This window comes from Heterodontus francisci, chromosome 26 (genome assembly GCF_036365525.1).
Source record: "Heterodontus francisci isolate sHetFra1 chromosome 26, sHetFra1.hap1, whole genome shotgun sequence".
Taxonomy (NCBI): domain Eukaryota; kingdom Metazoa; phylum Chordata; class Chondrichthyes; order Heterodontiformes; family Heterodontidae; genus Heterodontus; species Heterodontus francisci.
This window is the reverse complement of record NC_090396.1, coordinates 60,453,436-60,476,174: the sequence shown is the minus strand read 5'-3', so window position 1 is coordinate 60,476,174 and position 22,739 is coordinate 60,453,436. Positions and strand designations below refer to the sequence as shown.

General features: G+C 45.3%; 1 protein-coding gene across 1 annotated transcript in view; it reads right to left on the bottom strand.

Annotated features, from left to right (window-relative positions):
• Window positions 1-22,739, bottom strand: part of LOC137384384 (dynein axonemal heavy chain 17-like) — a 1,056,876-nt gene that overhangs the window by 532,173 nt on the left and 501,964 nt on the right. The window contains exons 37-39 of the mRNA XM_068058353.1: window positions 18,388-18,492; window positions 16,391-16,548; window positions 4,931-5,069 (exon numbers count right to left, since the gene is read on the bottom strand). Coding sequence (XP_067914454.1) covers window positions 4,931-5,069; window positions 16,391-16,548; window positions 18,388-18,492 — 402 coding nt within the window. The remainder of the gene's footprint in view (window positions 1-4,930; window positions 5,070-16,390; window positions 16,549-18,387; window positions 18,493-22,739) is intronic.

Genomic DNA, 22,739 nt, shown 5'->3' with positions numbered 1-22,739 from the left:
TTTCAGAGATCTGAAATTTTCCATTGTCTTCTTCTTTAGGAGTGGCTTTTTGATAAAATTGCACTGAGTATCACAGCTGACATGTACTGACATCGGGAACAGCAGTTTTCCAACTTCAGCCAGATTTGGGGTTTTCCGGCAGCCTTTTTTAAAAGTCAGAACCCACTGGAAAACCCGGAATCTGTCCAAAGTTAGGAAACCACTGTTCCCAATGTCAGTACCTATCAGATGTGAAACTCAGCACAATTCTTTTTTAAGAAGAACGGATCAACCCCAAAGATGCTGTGCTGAGCGCTCCCGCTCCCTGCAACTGTCAGAGAGTGGGGGCGGGGGGTGTGGAGAGAGAGGGGGGAAGAGAGAGGGGGGAGAGAGAGAGGGGGAGAGAGACAGTGGGGGAGAGAGAGAGGGGGAGAGAAAGAGGGGAGAAAGAGCGGGGGAGGAACATGGAGAGAAGGAGAGAAGGGGAGAATGGAGATGGGGGAGAGGGGGAGAATTGTGGGAGGAACACGGAGAGAGGGGGAGACATGGAGAGAGCGTGGGGGACATGAAAAGAGACTGTTCAAGATCACTACTGATGAATGGACATCGATTGGGAATACTCTGCATCGCTACAAGTGTACAGGAAAACATTGACTACTTGTGCAACAACAAAATGCCAGGTATCTCACTAAACCAGTGCCCAACAAAGTGACAAGAAAGTAAGCCAATAAATTAATCTTCCCATTTAAAGTTTCTTCACAAAAAATGCACATTTGGTGTTGTTTTGATTAATAGTAAGATATTTTTTCAACGTTTTTATCTTTCCGAAATGATCTCACCGGCCCCCTATGTAAGACAAAAATTGTAATGTCCCCCCCTCCCCATGCAAAAAGGTTGGAATACACTGCTGTATATCATTTTTATAATATGGGAGCCAGAACTGCACACAGTGTGGTCTAACCAAAGTCCGATACAGGTTTGACATAACTTCCCAACTTTTCAGTTCTATCCCTCTAGAAATAAAGACTATCGCTTATTTTTTTTTGCGTGATCTTGTTAACCTGTGGTGCAACTTTCACTGGCTCATGCATTTGTACTCCAAGATCCCTTTGTTTCTCTACCTAGATTCACACCTTCCAAGAAATGGGAAACCTTCTATTCTTCTGACCAAAATGTACTACCTCACATTTATCTGTGTTGCACTCCATTTGCCAATTATTTGCCCATTCTGAAAGTTTATCAATGTCCTCATGTAATTTATTCCAGTCTTCCTCAGTATTTATTATCTACAACTGCCCCCCTCGCCCCCCAAAATTTGGTGACAGCCGCAAATTTAGAAATTACGTTCTTGATTCCAAAGTCCATATCGTTAATATAAATTCTGAAGAGCAGTGGTTCCACCTGTGATCCCTGTGGAACACCACTTCCCACCTTCTGCCACTCTGAATAATTACCCTTTACTTCTACTGTCTGCTTTCTGTCTTGAAGCCAGCTTGCAATCCATTCTGCCACTTGACCCCTGACTCTGTATTACATATTAACATAGAATTAGGTGCAGGAGTAGGCCATTCGGCCCATAGAGTCTGGTCCCCCAGTTGTTAAGATCATAGCTGATGTCATTGCGATCTCAACTCTACTTTCCTGTCTACCTACTATAACCTTTGACTCCCTTGTCAATTCTCTGACCTTATTTGTTGATCTATTATGGGCACCTTATTGAAGGCCTTTTGAAAATTCAGCTAAATTACATCTACTGCATTACCATTGTCTACTTTGTTACCGCCTCAACAAATTCTATAAGGTTGGTCAAGCAAGATTTTCCCTTTTGAAATCTATGCTGACTATTCATTATCATATTTTCTTTTCTAGATGCTCTTCTATTCTCTCCCTTAGTAAGGATTCCTTATTTTTCCGACCACCAATGTTAAGCTGACTGGTCTTTAATTCCGTAGGCATTTTAAAAAATTCTTTCATGGGATGTGGTTTTCGCTGTCATGGCCAGCATTTGTTGCCATCCCTAATTGCCCTTGAGAAGGTGGTGGTCAGCTGCCTTCTTGAACCGCTGCATCCATGTAGTGCAGGGAAACCCACAGTGCTGTTAGAGAGGGAGTTCCAGGATATTGATCCAGTGACAGTGAAGGAACAGAGATATATTTCCAAGTCAGGATGGTGTGTGACTGGGAGGGGAACTTGCAGGTGGTTGTGTTGCCATGCGCCTTCTGTCCTTGCCCTTCTAAGTGTCAATGGTGGAGGGAGTGAATGTTTAAGGTGGTGGATGGGGTGCCAATCAAGTAGGTTGTTTTGTCCTAGATGGTGTTGAGCTTCCTGAGTGTTGTTGAAGCCGCACTCATCCAGGCAAGTGGAGAGTATTCCATCAGTCTCCTGGCTTGAGCCTTTTAGATGGTGGATAAGCTTTGGGGAGTCAGAAGTTGGGTTACACACCGCAGAATTCCAAGCCTCTGACCTGCACATGTAGCCACAGGATTTATGTGGCTGCTCCAGTTCAGTTTCTGGTTGATGGAAACCCCAGGATGTTGATAGTAGGGGTTTCAGTGATGGTAATGCCATTGAATATCAAGGTGTTATCAGTGCTTCCACTATTTTTGTTAGATTTTGAAGATATGTGTTTTAAAACTGAAAAGAAGTCCATGGATTTTTTTACAAGGGTTACTGAGAGGTCTGGATTGTAAACAGATAGGAAGGTACCGATCTTCAAATAATTATCCAGCTGGAGTTGATTTTGACTTGGGGAAAGATGTTTAGAAAGAAGTGACGGATCAAGATTTAAAGGGGTCAGGAGGCTTGACTCATGTGACATTGTTTTTGGTTTCACTTTGGTCAGTGAGTTGGGGTATGGACAATGGTTTGAAGACAGTTGGAGAAATGTTGACAAGGGAGCAACAACCAGCTCAGTCTGTTCCAGCTCTTTGAAAAAGCCCGTCAGTTTTCTATCCTTGAGAAGCTGAGAAGCAAGTGTAAGAAAGTGCCTGAATTTTTACTGCATTTTTTCCTGGAGACTGCCCAAACTGATCTTCAACATACCGGTCAAGAACTGTTCTAGGAAGATCCCAGTGACAGCTGTCTATATGTATTTCAGACGCCAAACCAGAAAAGCATTTCTGATACCTTTTCATATCTCCTCTTTTTTCTTCAAGAATGAGCACGTATTTTTGGCCAACACATTCTTACATTCTTCTTTTGTCTTTTTTGTACTCTGGCTCTAAAGAGTAAATCTTTTTATTTTTCAGTTAACACGTGTGTGTGTGTGTGTGTGTGTGTGTGTGTGTGTGTGTGTGTGTGTGTGTGTGTGTGTGTGTGTGTGTGTGTGTGTGTGTGTGTGTGTGTGTGTGTGTGTGTGTGTGTGTGTGTGTGTGTGTGTGTGTGTGTGTGTGTGTGTGTGTGTGTGTGTGTGTGTGTGTGTGTGTAAGGTAAAAAGGCAACTTTTATATTTCAATCTGTGTTTATGCTTTGCTTCATTACTGGTTAAGACTTGTTTGATAATAAAATTATGGTTTTGTTGTTTATTGAAGAAACCTGATTGGTGTGTTTTATTCTGGGATAAAAAGAGTCTATGATTGACCGTATCGGTAAGTGGGAAAAAATTTAAATATATCTTGTGACCTGTGGAGAAGTGGAACTAGAACTATGTCTTCTTGTTCTATCTATCAAAAGGAAATTGGATAGGCACTTGAGGGAAATAAACTTGGAGGTCCACGGGATTACAGCGAGAGAAAGGGATTGACTGGATTGCTCTCTGGAGAGAGCAATGGGCTCAATGGCATCCTTCAGTGCTGTAATGACTCTAAGTCATATTTCATTTGCAACAATTAAATAGTATCGGTCCATGACAACACATCTCAAATATCTTTTCACGTACATGAATCAGTTAACAAGCTACCTGAAAGAGTATAAGTTTTGAACAGCTGGAGAATTGTGCTGTGGACTGTACCAATGGGATATAAAATGGCTTAAAGACGCCAGAACAAAACTATTTTTATCAACAGGCTCTGCAAGCCCTAGAAATAACATTATATTGTAATTAGTATTGTACGCACATTTTAGTCAAAATAGAAAAGTCACCTGGACCAGAAGAGAGGCAACCTAAATTACTGAGGAAAGTAAAAGTGAACAGGGAATAGACACCTCCAAAATCTAAACACTCCCTTCCCTCCACCTTCCCATGAATGCAGCAGCAGTTTCCTTATCTACTCCTGCAACCATCTCCAGAGTGTTTCCTGCCCAACAGGGAGCCAGGTCTGTCAATCAGGCTGCCTTCTGAGCAGGGAACCTATTGAGAAAAAGGCATACGCTGTGGAGTTAAAACTCCACTGCATATGGGGAAACCCAGACTTCTCAACCAGATTTCTCCTCTCACCACACCCCACCGACCCACAAATCCTGCCCCTGTCAACACTGGGGCCACGGTTTTCAGTGACAGAAGGGTTGGTAATCAGAGGACACCGATTTAAAGTGATTGAAAAAAGAAGCAGAGACGACATGAGGAAACATTTTTTACGCAATGAGTTGTTGTGATCTAGAATGCACTGCCTGAAAGAGTTGTGGACACAGATTCAATTGTAACTTTCAAAAGGAAATTGGATATATTCTTGAATGGGGAAATTTTGCAAGGCTATGGGAAAAGAGCAGGGGAGTGGAAATAATTGATAGCTCTTTCTAAGAGATGGCACAGGCACAATGCCCCGAATGGTCTTTTTCTGTGCTGCATCATTCTATGATTTTGCTTTTTTGGGCTGTAAATGGAAAGGGATATCACTGGCTATTGTTGGTACTTATTGCTGTTAATAAATACTTATGGATCAGGAAACACAGCATTATTAACAAAAATACCTTAAATGAGCACCTTTCTTTGTACTTTACATTCATGCAAAGAACTTTTCATTTTTTGTTTGGAAAGACCAATCTACTAAAATAAACAATGATTTGAAGTTACCTGTTTAGAAAGAAGCTCTTTACATAGTGTGTAAAGGGTAATAAATTTTCTCGCAAGGAGTCTTGCATCAATGAAGCCTTCAGCAACCAACATGATTTCACAAATTAACTCAAAGTCTGGTACAACCATAGCACAGGGTCTAAAAGAAGAGAAGTAAATAATAAGCCATAGCTCTGCAAATTTGAAAATATATTAATCATTGACAGGCTATACATTACTACATTTAAAAAGATAACCTAGTTATCTTTCCTTCAAATATAATCTGGACAGTGGGAAGCCTGGCCCCTTGATGTAAAACTTGCTCAAATATCTTGGTGGCAATTATAGCCCTGATATTAATTTTGCAACGCACTGGGAGCTGGTGAGATGAGGTTGGTGTGAGGGTCCGATGGCGCAGAGGAAACCTAGAAAAAACTGCAGCATGTCTGTCAGTGGAATTTAACACAGTTACCGCATTATAACTTTACTTCTGATTTCCTATCCAATCATTGGCAGCGGGTGTGTTGTAGACCCACATGACGCAATCTCAACTCCAAGTCGTTCCAAACATGCGAGTTTGGAGCTCGGAAGCACAGAGAAGTGGCAAAATGGATTCCACATGGAGAAAGGCTGTGTCTTTTTTTAGTGTTGTGACTCTCCATGTGCTGCTGAGGAGAGTGATACTGTTCCCTACAATGGGAGGAGGAAACATGCAGCTGACACTAAGCAGAAGGCAGTGGACGAGGCCAGCAGCAGAAACATGGCGCCATCTCCTGGATTCAGTGCAGAACGTGTTTTGATGACCTAGGCAGGCCGGGAAAGGTGAATGAAGTGGCACATTCTGCTGTGTGTATCACCCATTACTTCACTCTGCCTTCTCAAGCATATTCCAGCACATCATTCCTCACATTCACTTGCCTTGTAGATGCACCAATCCTTCTCTTTCTACGCACTTCCTCAAATCCCCATCTATCCAACTCTCACACCGAACCCTCATCCTTATGCAATGTCATACACTCCCTCACCGTCACCCTCACTAAATGCATTCCACCCATATGATGAACACATGCCATTACACTAAGTCATGAGTCTCTTCTTTCTCTCCTTGCAGAAGAAGAGAGCACAGAACACCAGGGCAAGGGCGAGAACCAGAGGGGGCCATCGAAACATTACGCAACTGACAAGCGCAGAAGAAGTGGCAGTGGAGATCGGTGGAGGCAGGGATCCCCCAGCTATCTGGTGACACAATTAAATAAAAGCCACCCACATGTCATACAACTTTCAGTCCTGTTGATTTGTTTTGATCAGTGTGTGAAATCTGATTATTTTAATGATAATTTTATTTATTTATTTTTTTATTTAGAGATACAGCACTGAAACAGGCCCTTCAGCCCACCGAGTCTGTGCCGACCAACAACCACCCATTTATACTAACCCTACAGTAATCCCATATTCCCTACCACCTACCTACACTAGGGGCAATTTACAATGGCCAATTTACCTATCACCTGCAAGTCTTTGGCTGTGGGAGGAAACCGGAGCACCCGGCGAAAACCCACGCGGTCACAGGGAGAACTTGCAAACTCCGCACAGGCAGTACCCAGAATTGAACCCGGGTCCCTGGAGCTATGAGGCTGCGGTGCTAACCACTGCGCCACTGTGCCACCCATCATTTGCAACATTAATTTGTAACATTCCAGGACTAATCTATGTTTTCCATCTCTGATAAGGTCATGAAGCAGGAGTTGGTGTAGGTTGCTGATGATGAGTCCTCAGAGCAGCTGAGTCTTACTGCAGGTATATTGTCACAGGACTCTTGCAGAGCATGCACCAGCTCTGGTACTCACACTTCAGTGGGATCAGTAAGGCAGATGGATGGATTTTCACCTTGTGACTCACAACATACATGGGCAAGAGTAGATGGTGGAGACAATGACAGCAGTGGAGAAACTGTGTCAAAGGGCACAGCCCTCACCAAGTTCTAATCAGTTGGACACAAATGCTGCACGTCGAGAGCTATCGCTGAAGAGGAAAATCACTGAGCGGCAGCAGACAATGTGTGATGCACTGACATGCCTTCAAAGGCGTAACGATTGCAGAGAGTTTGGAGGAGTCCACCTCATGCATGTGAGGGGTGATGTCACAAGTCTCCTTCCATGGATAGAGCGGCCAGTGCCATGGACTGTCATATGCTCCAATCAAATTAGTCTATGTACACCTATAACACCACCATGCAGACTATGGATGCGAAAATGTCTGCCACCTTTAATAAGAAGCTGACAGATACCTTAGCCTTAGCCTTATAGGACCGCACTGATTTTTTAAAAAAATCATTCAGGGGATGTGGGGGTTGCTGGAAAGGTCAGCTTTAATTGCCCATTCCTAATTACCCTTGAGAAGATGGTGGTGAGCGACCTTCTTGAACCGCTGCAGTCCATGAAAGTGAAAGTACTCCCAACTGCTGTTAGGTAGGGAGTTCTAGGAGTTTTAAATAGCGATGAGGAAGGAACAGCGAAATATTTCCAAGTCAGGATGGTGTGTAACTTGGGGGGGTGATGTTCCCATGCACTTGCTGCCCTTGCCCTTCCTAATGGTAGAGGTCATGGTTTTGAGATCTGCACCAAAGTGTTTTCCAGTACAGTGATAGCTGTGAAGTGCAGCTGAACCATGAGAGGAACAAAGGCAAAAGGAGTGATGGAAGTGGGGGCTCCACTCAAAGCACTTCCAATTCTCACTCACAGCCCACTTCTCAGTCAGTAGCCCACATGCTGCCTTGTCTCTTGGTGGTTGAGTATGCCCCTGCACAGATGCAGTCTGTGCAGTCTTTGATGCAGGTGGAGCAGTCTTTGATGGAGCCTTGATGGGCTCCAAAACTGAGAGGGCATCAGCCAAGAGCATCTCAATGTCAAAGCAGAGATCGGAACAGCCTGCCTCTACCTCTGTTGAAGCCACTCAGGTTGCATCATGTAAATGCAGCAAAGGAAGTATAATTGCACAAGGGTATACACAGAGAAAATGTCTGAGAAAAACAGAGAAATTGAGAAAATGTTGCTTTGATATTTGATATAAAATGTTGTTTGTTCTTTATTTAACTCACATAAATAATATTCTTTTACACCATTTTCACATCTTGTTCATTCTTGGGTGCTCAATGGTAAGTGGCCTGTATATATTTGCGGCAGAGCCCCGAAGGATTTGGAAGCAAAAAAGTTGAGGGTCGTGGTAATTTTGACAGTCACTGATAATGCATGGCCAGGCAGCAGGTCTTCTTCTAGGAGATTGCAGATGTCTGACACTACCTGACATGACATCCTGAGTCTCCTGAGACACTGTTGTTCAGATGCGTCTAGGAAATTGAGCCTCTGCAAGTAAGCTCGGTTTCATGGATAGGACATCCTGTGTGCTGCACCTCTTTGTTGGTTGCAACTCTGTTGTGCAGCTACAGGTCTGTGAGCAGCAGGCTGCTGCGTGTGCTGTTGTTGGGTATCTTGGTCCTCAACCGAGGTTTAATCTGAGGCAGCTTAAGCAGATGTGATAGAGTAAACCTCCAGAGTGTAGAAAGTAACCTCTAAATTGTTCAAAGGAATCTCTTAGCTAAAGAACTGCGAAGAATCCCTTTCCCACTAGTAGGTAACATAACAGCTATGAATACAGGGTATTTATTGGTATCTTTGCCTGAGATTGCATCAGCCCCCCCCAATTGCTACTGCGTGCTCGCCTTGGTATCACTTGCGAGTTTCAGGAAGCCCAGGAACCCAACGGGCCAAACGTTAAACTGAAAACAGTAGACTGGAATTTACCAGACCCCCGACGTCGGGGTCCGTGGCGAGGGGGTGCCTGGAAAATACTTCTGGGAGAGGCCTGCCAGGCTTCCCAATGTCGGAAAGGCCCCGCTCCCTTTTACCAACAGCGGCGGGGCTTCAGAGCAGCTCCCCCGCCACTTGGCGGTGGCAACCCATTTTAAATATTCAAAGTGCTACTTCCTTTGCCTCATTATGCATCCCACTGTCCACAATTCAGCATTTTCCTGCCGTCCTGTTTATGACTAAGAAAAGCCGGCAGGACAGCAGAAGTAGCAGTCATCGGAGCCTATGCAGTTAAGTCTTGCGAGACACGTCTCAATTTTGCATGTGTGTGTATGGAGGTGGGAGGGGGGATGGCATTACCGGGAGCACAACTCTGCAAGCATGAAGGGAGGTGGGATGGGGGATGGTCTTACAGGGGGCACAACTCTGCAAACATGTATACGGAGGTGGGAGGGGGGATGGCATTACTGGGGGTGCAACTCTACAAGCATGCGTACAGAGGTGGGAGGGGGGATGGCATTACGGGGGGTGCAACTCTACAAATGTGTCTACGAAGGTGGGAGGGGGGGATGGCATTACTGGGGGCGCAACTCTGCAAGTGTGCGGACAGAGGTGGGAGGGGAAATGGCATTACTGGCGGCGCAACTCTGAAAGCTAGTGTACAGAGGTAGGGGTGGGATGGCATTACTGGGGCGCAACTCTGCAGATGTGTAGGGAGGTACTGCGTACCCTCCCTCCGTAAAGGATGGCCGCTCAGCACCATTGCTTGTTTGTGTGAGTGAATGGCACTCCAGTCACCCAGTGTGTGGGGAGGGTGCCAGAAAAAGTAGACGTGTAAAGGTTATCTGGCTGGTGGGCCAATTGATGCAGCTGTTACAATCTGAGTGTGGTCATGCTGTGTCACTCTTAGTGGGAGCTAAGACAGGCAATGTCATTCCATGCCACATAGTTGATGCATGAAAGCACCTGATGCCCTGTTAGGTACCTTCGAAGAAGTGAAGGAGCCGAGTTGAATTGCAACTTGAGATGGGGATGGTTCACCTATATTCATTGATCCTCTTGTCGTGAGGATCCATATGTGCCGCAGGCAAAACCAGCAGGCAGGTGCAGCCCACATAGAGGCCCTAGGTCGTGGGCAGCAGCAGCCACCACGGAGAGTTCGCCACAACAGATCGTCGCACATCTACAGGTCCCGCATGACATACTTGCAGATGTCTGAGCGCCAGTATCAGAGGCAACTGTGTACGTTGAGAGTGGTGGTGACACATCTCTGTGCCCTGTACAACAATGACCTGTAGCCGATGGACTTTGTTCGACATCTTATGCCTGTGGTCTTCAAAGTGACAGTGGCTCTTAACATTTACACCTCTGCATTATTTCAGGGGCCCACGGGGGACCTTTGTGGGGTCACACAGTTAGCAGTGCACTGCTGCATCAGGGAGGTCACCGTGCCCTGTACCGGAGGGCTGGTGACTATGTCCACTTCACGACGGACCCTGGGAGCCAGGCCCAGAGGGCCATCATTTTCAGCTCCATCGTGGGATGCCCACAGGTGCAAGAGGTCATAGACTGCACCCATGTGGCCATCAAGGCTCCCGCTGTGAGACCAGCTGCATACGTGAACCATAAGGGATTCCACCAGCTCAATGTACAGTTAATATGTGATCACTGGAAATACTTCATGCAAATCTGTGCCCGCTTTCCAGGCAGCCACCATGACGCCTTCATCCTGCGCCATTCCCAGCTGCTGCTGCTGTTCACTGAACCGGCTCAGATGGAGGGGTGGCTTCTTGGAGACAAGGGCTATCCCTTTCAGACATGGCTCCTGACACCAGTGAGACACCCCACTACTACTGCAGAGGAGAGATACAATGCCAGCCACGGAGCTACAAGAGCCACCATTGAACAGGCATTCAGCATGCTGAAAATGAGCTTCTGTTGCCTGGGTGGTGCCATGCAGTACAAACCGGAAGGGTAGCTCGTATCGTTGCTGCTTGCTGTGTTCTGCACAGCTACACGCTCAATAGGGGGGAGGCCTTGCGGAATGAGGAGAGATGACAACAGGACTCCTCCTTGGATGGTGAGGACGTAGAGGACTTACATCAGGCTAGGCACATGGGAGGACAGAGAGCATCTAGGTGCCACATGCAGAATGAGCAGCGAGCAAGAGATGCACAGCAACACCTTATTGATCAAAGGTTCTCCACACCAGAGCAACCACTGTGGGCTCTGAAAACCACACAGCACCCTCGTTCACCTGTTGTACAGCAGTCCGCATCTACATTATCTTTGTCTCCACCATTACAAGCAGCAGCAGCCTGAGCCACTATCCATGTTACTGCATCCGTGGAGACGCACATGAATAATTCTGGCATGGCAATAATGTTATTCCATACATTGGCAGTTCTGAAAGGCCAATTATGTAAAGGGAGGAGACATGAGCAGTGCATGCTGGCACATGCCATTCACACAGTAAGAACGACACACGTTAGTGAATAACATTTAATGAATTAACTTTTCATAGTGTTGTGGCACCTGTGCATTCCCACTTGTGTCACGGTGTTTTCTTTAAATGCTTGCGGGTGCTCCTTCATGGTGCAACCTCTGCGCTAGCAGCCTGACTGGAGGAAGGCTGCTGATCTGATTGCCCTATGGCTATGGATGACTTTGGCAGTCATCCTCTGTGTGCATGAGACCTGAAGGGCCCCGGCTTGCTGGGGAAATCCTATGTCAACGCAGAATTCTCCTCAGATGTTGTGGCTGCTGGAGCTTGACTCACTGGCAGAGGGGCGGAGGGGTCAGTGTCCACATTGGAATCACCTTGAGGGATGAACCCCAGATATGGCGAGCAGGCTCGCCTCCTCCATCTCAGGGATCATTTGAACCCCTCTGCTCTCCCAGGAAGGACTAGGGGCAGGGACAGGCTCCATGCCCCTGCGCCCTCTCTCGCCCTGCCACTGCTGAGTGGGTGTGATGGCCGTGGCGAGGGATTGCAGGTCAGTGCGAATCAATGGAATCTGGCTGACCAGGAGGGCCGCCATCATCTCCTAGGATGAAGCCATATGCTCATATGTCTAGGACATGGCAGCTGTCGTAGCATGAATGGACTCCCCCATCATCCGCTCAAGGCTGCGCATGGCCTGTGGCATCTCCGCCAAATGTTGCCAGGACTGCTGCTGCAGCTCCAGCATGCCCTGTGCTGTCGACAACAGAGGGTCATCAGTAGCCCGGGGCTCAGTATGGACCTGGCCACCCACAGCTCGGGCACATGTGCAGTGCTTTCACCAGCTTGTGACCCAGACTCTAAGGCCGAACGGAAACCCATCGAGGTGACAGTAGCTGCGCTGGTGGAAGGTGCGTTAGTGTCATGGGATGCTGCTACCTCGGAGGATGTCTCTTCCTCCGAGGTGTGGGAGGTGTCGTGGGCCTCTGGAGTCGATTCAGAGCGTTGACCTGGAATACAGAATGGGAGGAGCACACTGTCAGTCTTGAGGTTGCGCATGTCACGATTATGACAGCATTGTCTCAAGCAACAACAATTTCACATTGATCATTGTTTCTATCAAATGGATGTATGGTCACCCAGGACCCCGAGCTCTACTTCACCGAATGAGCACTCTACATGGATTGCAGAGATTTCCAGGGCCTCCTCCTCAGCATCGGTGAGCCTTCTGATGTCTGGCATGCCTCCACTGGTACGGTTCACCTCCCTTGCATTGTGGGCCCTCTTAGTCTGGAGGAGCAAGGAGGCAGATATTCAGCATGGCAGTGCATCAACACGACACACGTCACAAGAGGGGTGCTGGGCCCAAAGGTGGGGATTGCTCGGTGAGCCACTCATCTAAGTGCCATGCTCTGAGCAGCAGACAAGGGTAAGTTCATACATTCTTCCATTTATGTCACGTCTTTCCTCCCTGCCCAACCTCCATGTCTTTGGCATGGCAGTGAAGCCCTGATAAAAAGTGCCACTTATTTTTGCGGAGCGCAGAAGATCATTCATCCTCTTGTGGCACTGGACCCAGTCACACCGATGGCCCCATGGCTATTGAGCTCCTCTGCCAGCTGCAGCCAGGCTGCCTTGGTTAGGCGGGAGACCCTCTTGCCATCGCTGGGGGAGAGGACCTCCCCTCTTGCCCGTACAGCCTGGAGGAGAGTGAGCAGGGAGGCATCACTGAACCGTGGGGCCACCCTGGAACACCCCTTTGATGACATCTTCTGAATTTGGGGCTGTCCAAAAAATTAGATGAATTTTCTGCAGCTCAAGACTCTGTGGCTTCTCTGTGCAGCTCTTGTATTGGAGTGGCAACATTATGGGCTGGAAAGATGGGCGGAGCAGTGGCAAGTGAAATTTAATCCTGAGAAGTGTGAGTTGATGCATTTTGGGAGGACTAACAAGTCAAGGGAATATACAATGGATGGTAGGACCCTCGGAAGTACAGAAGGTCAGAGGGACCTTGGTGTACTTGTCCATAGATCACTGAAGGCAGCAGCACAGGTAGATAAGGTGATTAGGAAGGCATATGGGATACTTGCCTTTATCAGCTGAGGCATAGAATATAAGAGCAGGGAGGTTATGATGGAGCTGTATAAAGTGCTAGTTAGGCCACAGCTGGAATACTGTGTACAGTTCTGGTCACTACACTATAGGAAGGATGTGATTGCACTGGAGAGGGTGCAGAGGAGATTCACCAGGATGTTGCCTGGGCTGGAGCATTTCAGCTATGAATAGAGACAAGAGAAAAGGCTAGGGTTGTTTTCCTTAGAGCAGAGAAGGCTGAGGGGGGACATGTTTGAGGTATACAAAATTATGAGAGGCATTGATAGGTTAGATAGGAAGAAACTTTTTCCCTTAGTGGAGGGGTCAATAACCAGTGGGCATAGATTGAAGGTAAGGGGCAGGAGGTTTAGTGGGACTTTGAGGAAAAAAAATTTCACTCAGAGGGTGGTTGGAATCTGGAACGCACTGCCTGAAGAGGTGGTAGGAACCCTCACAACATTTAAGAAGTATTTAGATGAGCAAACGACATAGCATACAAGGCTACGGGCCAAGTGCTGGAAAATGGGATTAGGATAGTTAGGTGCTTGATGGCCGGCACAGACACGATGGGCCGAAGGGCCTGTTCCTGTGCTGTATAACTCTATGACTCTATTAATGATGTGCTGACTGCCCTTAAAAGAGGGCCCCAGCACCTGCCAAGCACTGTACCCTGCGCCGATACTGGCACCAGAAATACTGACCCCTCCACAACATTTGACGGGTGGCGAGCCACATGCATTATAATGAGCCACCACGCTAAATATCGCAGCGGCTCCGCAACGGGCAGACCGCCATCTTTAAAGCGTGCCATCGTTCAGCCTAATGTGTCAATATTGCTATAATTGAGCGATTAGCATATGGAAAGTGACAATCTGCCTTGCCTGACGGCGTTGTGTGCACGCAGCCTAGTTCTCCAGTCAAATGCAGAAGTCAACAGGTTGGAACCAGTTTCCTGACATGCTATCAATTTCGTTGGTTTTACCCATCCAAATCAATACGCTCTTCAAGATTAAAATTCAGCCCAAAGACCCTCCAGTAATTTCTTTTTTGGCTCATCAAAGAGTCTTTACCATCTCGCCCATATAAATTTCTAGTCAAATCTGGAGCAGGAAATCATTTTGGAAAACAACTGAAGTGTCACTGCTAGTAACTAAAGAAAAATAATCCCTCTGTTAGGGAAAGAGACTGATATATCCTGAGGAAATTAGATATCTAGCACTTTTTTGGGCTAATTTGCATACAACCAACAGAATCACAGCGTTGCACAAAAATAACAAGTTCAAGCCGAGGCATTTGGGAGACACTGAGGCCTTAAAGTTAAATTAAGTTAAAGTTTTAAAGAAACAAATGTCAATTTAATGGGTAAGTTTTATCATGATCTCGTGAAATATGTATTTTTGAATCTATTATTTTGCTAAAAACTTTATTTTGGATATTATAAACTTAGTAATTATAGACCGGTGAGCCTGACGTCAGTGGTAGGGAAGCTGCTGGAGAAGATACTGAGGGATAGGATCTATTCCCATTTGGAAGAAAATGGGCTTATCAGTGATAGGCAACATGGTTTTGTGCAGGGAAGGTCATGTCTTACCAACTTAATAGAATTCTTTGAGGAAGTGACAAAGTTCATTGATGAGGGAAGGGCTGTAGATGTCATATACATGGACTTCAGTAAGGCGTTTGATAAGGTTCCCCATGGTAGGCTGATGGAGAAAGTGAAGTCGCATGGGGTCCAGGGTGTACTAGCTAGATGGATAAAGAACTGGCTGGGCAACAGGAGACAGAGAGTAGCAGTGGAAGGGAGTTTCTCAAAATGGAGACGTGTGACCAGTGGTGTTCCACAGGGATCCGTGCTGGGACCACTGTTGTTTGTAATATACATTAATGATTGGGAGGAAAGTATAGGTGGACTGATTAGCAAGTTTGCAGACGACACTAAGATTGGTGGAGTAGCAGATAGTGAAGGGGACTGTCAGAGAATACAGCAGAATATAAATAGATTGGAGAGTTGGGCAGAGAAATGGCAGATGGAGTTCAATCAGGGCAAATGCGAGGTGATGCATTTTGGAAGATCCAATTCAAAAGTGAATTATACAGTAAATGGAAAAGTCCTGGGGAAAATTGATGTACAGAGAGATTTGGGTGTTCAGGTCCATTGTTCCCTGAAGGTGGCAACGCAGGTCAATAGAGTGGTCAAGAAGGCATACGGCATGCTTTCCTTCATCGGACGGGGTATTGAGTACAAGGGTTGGCAGGTCATGTTACAGTTGTATAAGACTTTGGTTTGGCCACATTTGGAATACTGCGTGCAGTTCTGGTCGCCACATTACCAAAAGGATGTAGATGCTTTGGAGAGGGTGCAGAGGAGGTTCACCAGGATGTTGCCTGGTATGGAGGGCGCTAGCTATGAAGAGAGGTTGAGCAGATTAGGATTATTTTCATTAGAAAGACGGAGGTTGAGGGGGGACCTGATTGAGGTGGACAAAATCATGAGAGGTATAGACAGGGTGGATAGCAAGAAGCTTTTTCCCAGAGTGGGGGATTCAATTACTAGGGGTCACGAGTTCAAAGTGAGAGGGGAAAAGTTTAGGGGGGATATGCGTGGAAAGTTCTTTACGCAGAGGGTGGTGGGTGCCTGGAACGCGTTGCCAGCAGAGGTGGTAGACGCGGGCACGATAGTGTCTTTTAACATGTATCTAGACAGATACATGAATGGGCAGGAAGCAAAGAGATACAGACCCTTAGAAAATAAATGACATGTTTAGATAGAGGATCTGGATCGGCGCAGGCTTGGAGGGCCGAAGGGCCTGTTCCTGTGCTGTAATTTTCTTTGTTCTTTGTTCTAGTGAGAGATAAAGGATAATGTAGCACTGTGTGATGGTATGTCAAAGAACCATGACACCTTATTGTTCAGACTAAAAAGAAAAATCCTATTAAAGCATCACCTATAGGGATGGCAGGGAATAATAACAGCTATTTACATTATAATATTGGAAATCCCATAGGAGCTATTATTTTTGAAAGGAGTACACGGCCCCCGTTCTGATTTTAATATATCATGTGCATATAATACAGACTTTATTAAAAACACAGCATTTATACAGAATTATATTAAAACAAATGAATCAGTTACACTACCTGAATAATGCCTTCAGATTTTCTGGTAGTTCTGTACGTCCTGCATAACCTGGATTCATTGTAATGAAAATGCCAACCGTAGGGATAAGAATAATATTTTCTCCCAGAAAATTAAATTTTTGTTTCTGGTCACGTATTGCATCCTGAATACATTTCACCTGCAACAATTTTGGTTAGAGTATAATTAAAGTCATTAACTTTCTAAAATTGTATCAACCTTCAGCAAAATGCCTTCCATTTTAAACTTTTTCTCATCTCTTCCATCATCTTTTTATTTGCATGAGACAATGTGTCACTTATCCCCAGATTTTAGTGCAAATCCAGCAGAAATCAGCTCTGCCAGATTATCACTGAATTTCAGACCGCCTCCATTTTCTGCACTGGCACTGAAAAAATCCTACATGAAGCAGGCATAAGCTTCACTCAAGAAGAGTGCTGTTCCATTTCCTGGGCCAAAGAGGGTGCTGGATGCAATGGTTAAATGATGAGGAGAGATTACACAAACTAGGGTTGTATTACCTGCAAGTTAGAAGGTTAAGGGGTGATTTGATCGAAGTTTTCAAGGTTTTAAGGGGGAAGTGAAGTGTAAATAGGAAGAAACTATTTCTCCCGGTTGGCGAGCCTACAGTTAGGGAGTATCGTTAAAAATTAGAGCCTGACCTTTCGTGGTGAAATTAGGAAACACTTCTACACACAAAGAGTGGTAGATGTTTGGCACTCTCTTTTGCAACTGATAATTGATGGAAATCATGGAAAGGCAGAGCAGGCTCGAGGGTCTAAATGGCTTACTCTTGTTGCTATGTTCCTATGAGTTTCTTCTACACTGGCCTAGGTTCCATTGTTACCTGGCTGGTAGGCTGGATGGAAGAAGGCCTACTGGCCATCTGGCAAGTGGAGTTGGGATCCACTTGGAGTTCCAGAATTGGGTCCTAGCTCAATCTGCAAAGAATGCAGGCAGTTTGAAGTGGGCTCCTTTACAATGGGACCAAGTGGCACTTTGCAATTTTAAAAATGATCTGTGGCTGGTCTGCACTGCATCCCCCCAACTGCCTCCACCCTCATCAGGCATTTAAATTGCACCCATAATAGCAAAAGTAATACTGAAATGAGGGAACCTCTCCCGATCTCTGCTTCTCTGGTAGTCAAGAACAGAGGTTCCCAATATGACCAATGCCAGAACTTAGGTTGGTATTAAAGGCATGTGAATTTTCAAGACCAACTTTACCTCTACAACTAAGCGATCATCGACATTGCTCTAAAGGAATCCAGGCCTCCATCTCAGTTCATCTCTCTGCAGAGGCCTTGGGATCAGGTTCAGTTAGACTTCCTTCAACTCTCCAGTCAAAGCGCAAATTGAGTATTATTAAATTTTTCCCTTTGCATGTGAGCATATTAAAAACTGAACCTAGAAATTCTATCATCTTTCGAGAGTAAAAGTAGAAAATTTTTAGTGGAGCAGGTCATGATTTGCGATGGGACTCAAGGCAGAATTCAGATTTCCCGCTATTCTTTCGCTTCTGAAATACATCAGAAGCTCTAGCAGAAGTTGGGATGGATGGAAGATGTACCCATTTGCTAACTTTCAATTGCTGAGACCATTCTAGAATCAAGGGAATTTTGGAAAATCATAAACCAGTGCATCACTAACATTACATTGATCCTTATAAAATGGTCAAGCTGCCTGTGGAGGCGTGATGGGTGCCGACAGCCATCTAAATAATGCAAATGAGGCCTGAGACTTTATTTTGGGTCTGGTCTCAGGCCTCTCAATTGGGACATGGGCTCCATTTGTGCTCATTTCAGGACCAAAAACATGGCTCAAGGAATTTCTACCTCTCTGACTTAAAATGCCATAACATAGAAAGGACTACTGTGAGAGTAATTTTCCACGATGCTAGAGGGCATTTCTATTGAAATGTGCAAATTGAACAAAAAAGAATTATAGTTTTGTTGCTAGCCATAAATAGGGAAGGGACAATTGAAGAGCTTTAAATTACCTGCACTGCAATCACTGACAAAACTTCTACAGAGATCCTGTTGAACTCATCAAAACAGCCCCAGGCTCCACTTTGTGCCAGACCCTTGTAGATATTTCCACAGGACTATATGGTGAAAAAGATCAATCTTTAGAAATGTTAACTTACTTCTAAGGTAAAAATATAGATGCTGCCATTCAAAGGCAAACTATAAATATTAAAAGTGAAAACACATAATATTCAAAATTTCCATAAAAATCCAAATAATTGAAATTCCTATTTAACATAAAATGTGATTTTTATTCTTGTTTAATTCTTTTAAAGTTTTTGACATTTCATTTTCGTTTTTATAAGCATTTGGCAGTCGAACTATATTGGTGAAATTTAATGAGTCACAAGCATAACAGATACTTTGATTACCTATGAATATTAGAATATTTTGTTTATAGTACAAAATATCAACTGTTTTGAACTACGAGTAAATGTATTTGTTTTATCAATATATTTGCCATTGCTGCATCAAAATTTCATCTAAACAAGTGCCTTTCTTCATTTGTCAGAGGGAGAGATTTTGCAATTGCAGGACTGCCAGAGATATCTGCAGATAGTTAATGGAGGTTATGAAAGAAAGAGACTAATACTAACAAAATGACCCAAACTTAGAGGTAATGTTAACCTAACCCGCCTGGTGAAAAACTGACAGGATTGAACTGACGGGCACTGATGGGTGGCTGATTCAATCACATCAGTTTCCCGCTCGGCAGGTTAGGCTATAATTATGCAGGGCTCATTTAACAGTAAACATTTCACCATTTTTTTCATAACTATAAGGTAAAGAGGCACAAAGCTCGATTCATACAAAAGTTGAAGGCAAAATAGATTTTTTTTAAACTATATATTTCCTTCTGGATGTCTGTTTAATGGTAATCAATCTCTCTGGTTAATGCTGTTTTATCATTGAAGCCTTATGTAGGCCCAGAACAAATCTGCTGGGCCTGTTGGGTGGCGTGCCAGGCAGAAGTCCTGGGATAATCTGTGAATATTTTGAAAGGCTGGTTGGAAGACTCTCATGTCCCCCTCAATTTCAATTTGGGATGTAGTGTTCCTGAGGTGGAAATCTGGTGGATCCAAGTTGTTACCCAAACTCCTTTCCTCACCTCTTTATTTTGACACTCTCCCAACACAGGAAATTCAATCCCTTAGGGCAGGGATTGCCAACACGTCGATAGCGAGCTTCAAGGACCTCACTGATGGTCTCTGAGTAGATCACATTAGAACACGAAAGGTCACAGAGCTGAAACATTAACTCTGTTTCTCTCTCCATAGATGCTGCCTGACCTGCTGAGTATTTCCTGCATTTTCTCCTTTTATTTCAGATTTCCAGTATCCACAGTATTTTGCTTTTGTTTTATTGCAGGCATTGCTCACGGAACCGAGTCGAGAAACACAGCCAGTTTGTATCGGAGTGGGTGTTGGATGCAGAATTCGGTCCTTGACCTCCTTTGTAGGTCTTTTTGTTACATCAGGTTGAGCTGGAGTGCAGATGGAGGAAGAGCTGTTGCATTTAACACCAAGTGCTTTTGAGCTCAGTCAGGCACAACAATTTCCAATGTAAGACTATCAAGAGAGGTAGATTCCAGGGAGATGGCATTGCTAAATGGACACCAACCACTCAATGAATCCGCTGCTGGGCTTCTGGACACTGACAAGTACAGTGATCTCTTGACCAGGCTTGCATGCAGTGTCAAGTAGTCACATTGAAATAATGTTCGTATGTAAATTAAGATCAGTTTTCCTTCATATTCAATATAATACTATAATGGAGTTATAATAGCTACATATTTAGTTTGCATTTGTCTAGCCATATTTTTTAAATATATGTTTAAGTGTCTCGGATATTTTTCATTTATCAGAGGTTCTGCTCACTAAGTGTTGCTGGAGGCACATAGTGTGAAGAAGAGAGTTTGGTAAGTGAGTGGATGTTAAGGGTTAATCTCTCAACACTAGTTTTGTTTTGTTTACAGTTAACAATTAATTGAAACTCCTGTTTCAGTTAAGAGGTAAGTTAGGTTTCTTGCAGTTTTAAACAGGAGTAACAATGGCTAGTTAATTAGGTAGCTAGCTTAAACTGGTTTCTGAGCTCTAGCAGAGTTGACTCAGCATTGTTTTCAGAGTATATTTCAGGGGACTCACACTGCTGCTTGTCTGCACTGAGTGTTGCTGGAGGCACAGAGTGTGAAGAAGAGAGTTTGGTGAGTGAGGGAGTTCAGTAAGGAGGGGCACTATAAATTAAGAAAAAAATAAATTTGACTGCACTGAGAGCTGCTTTGAGTGCACAGACTGTAAAGTTGGAGTTTGGTGTGTGAGGGAGGGGCTCCTTGCTTTTTAAAAATCTTTTTCCAGCCTCCAGTAGCTGCATCTCTCTTCAGTACAGGGGAAGGAGCAGATTGGTGAGTAATGGGTAAATTATTCTACTTCTCATTGTAATAAAAAGTTTTTAAAGTTACGGTATGGCAGATCAGCTCGGTCAACTGGAATGTACATCCTGCGGTATGTGGGAAGTCATGGGCACACCACGTGTCCTAGACAGACACATCTGCATGAAGTGTCACTGGCTCAAGAAGCTTGAACTCCGGGTTTCGGAGCTCGAGCGGTGGCTGAAATCATTGTTGTGCATCCGCGAGGCAGAGGGCTACATGGATGGCACGTTTAGGGAGGTGGTCACACTGCAGGTTTGGAGCATGCAGGCAGAGAGGGAATGGGTGACTGCCAGGCAGTCTAAGAGAACCAGGTAGGCAGGCAATGCAGGGGTCCCACGAGTCTATCTTGCTTGCTAATTGGTTTTCCATTTTGGATACTGGTGAGAGCAATGGCTCCTCAGGGGAGTGTAGCCATAGCAAAGTCTGTGGCACCACAGATGGTCAGCTGCACAGGAGAGGAGGAAGAAGAGTAGAAGATCAATAGTGACAGGGGATTCGATAGTCAGGGGATCAGACAGGCATTTCAGCGGCAGTAAACGCAGTGGTTAGGACCGCAGCCTCACAGCTCCAGCGACCCGGGTTCAGTTCTGGGTACTGCCTGTGTGGAGTTTGCAAGTTCTCCCTGTGACCGCATGGGTTTCTGCCGGGTGCTCCGGTTTCCTCCCACACCAAAGATTTGCAGGTTGATAGGTAAATTGGCCATTGTAAATTGCCCCTAGTGTAGGTAGGTGGTAGGAGAATTGTGGGGATGTAGTAGGGAATATGGGATTAATGTAGGATTAGTATAAATGGGTGGTTGATGGCCAGCACAGACTCAGTGGGCCGAAGGGCCTATTTCAGTGCTGTATCTCTCTATGAATCTATGAATAAACGTGATTCTAGGATGGTGTGTTGTCTCCCTGGTGCCAGGGTCAAGGATGTCATGGAGTGGCTGCAGGACATCCTTCTGGGGGAGGGTGAACAGCCAGAGGTCGTGGTCCACATTTGGTATCAATGACATAGGTAGGAAGAGGGATGAACATAGAACATAGAACAGTACAGCACAGTACAGGCCCTTCGGCCCACGATGTTGTGCCGAACCTTTAACCTACTCTAAGATCAAACTAACTACCTACCCTTCATTCTACTATCATCCATGTACCTATCCAAGAGTCGCTTAAATGCCCCTAATGTATCTGCTTCTACTACCACCGCTGGCAGCGCATTCCACGCACCCACCACTCTCTGTGTAAAGAACCTACCTCTGACATCTCCCCGAAACCTTCCTCCAATCACCTTAAAATTATGCCCCCTGGTGATAGCCCATTCCACCCTGGGAAAAAGTCTCTGGCTATCCACTCTATCTATGCCTCTCATCATCTTGTACCCCTCTATCAAGTCACCTCTCATCCTTCTTCGCTCCAATGAGAAAAGCCCTAGCTCCCTCAATCTTTCTTTGTAGGACATGCCCTCCAGTCCAGGCAGCATCCTGGTAAATCTCCTCTGCACCCTCTCTAAAGCTTCCACATCCTTCCTATAATGAGGCGACCAGAACTGAACACAATATTCCAAGTGTGGTCGAACCAGGGCCTTATAGAGCTGCAGCATAACCTCGCGGATGAGGTCCTGAAAGCAGATTTTAGGGAGTTAGGAAGGAAATTAAAAAGCAGGACCTCAAGAGCAGTAATCTCAGGATTACTCCCAGTGCCACATGCTGTTGAGCATAGGAATAGGAGGATTGATTGATTGAACACGTGGCTGGAGAATTGGTGTAGGAGGGAGGGCATCAGATTTCTGAGGCATTGGGACTGGTTCTGGGGCAGGTGGGACCTGTACAAGATGGACAGGCTACACCTTAACAGAACCAGAACAAACATCCTCGCAGGAAGATTTGCTAGTGCTGTTGGGGAGAGT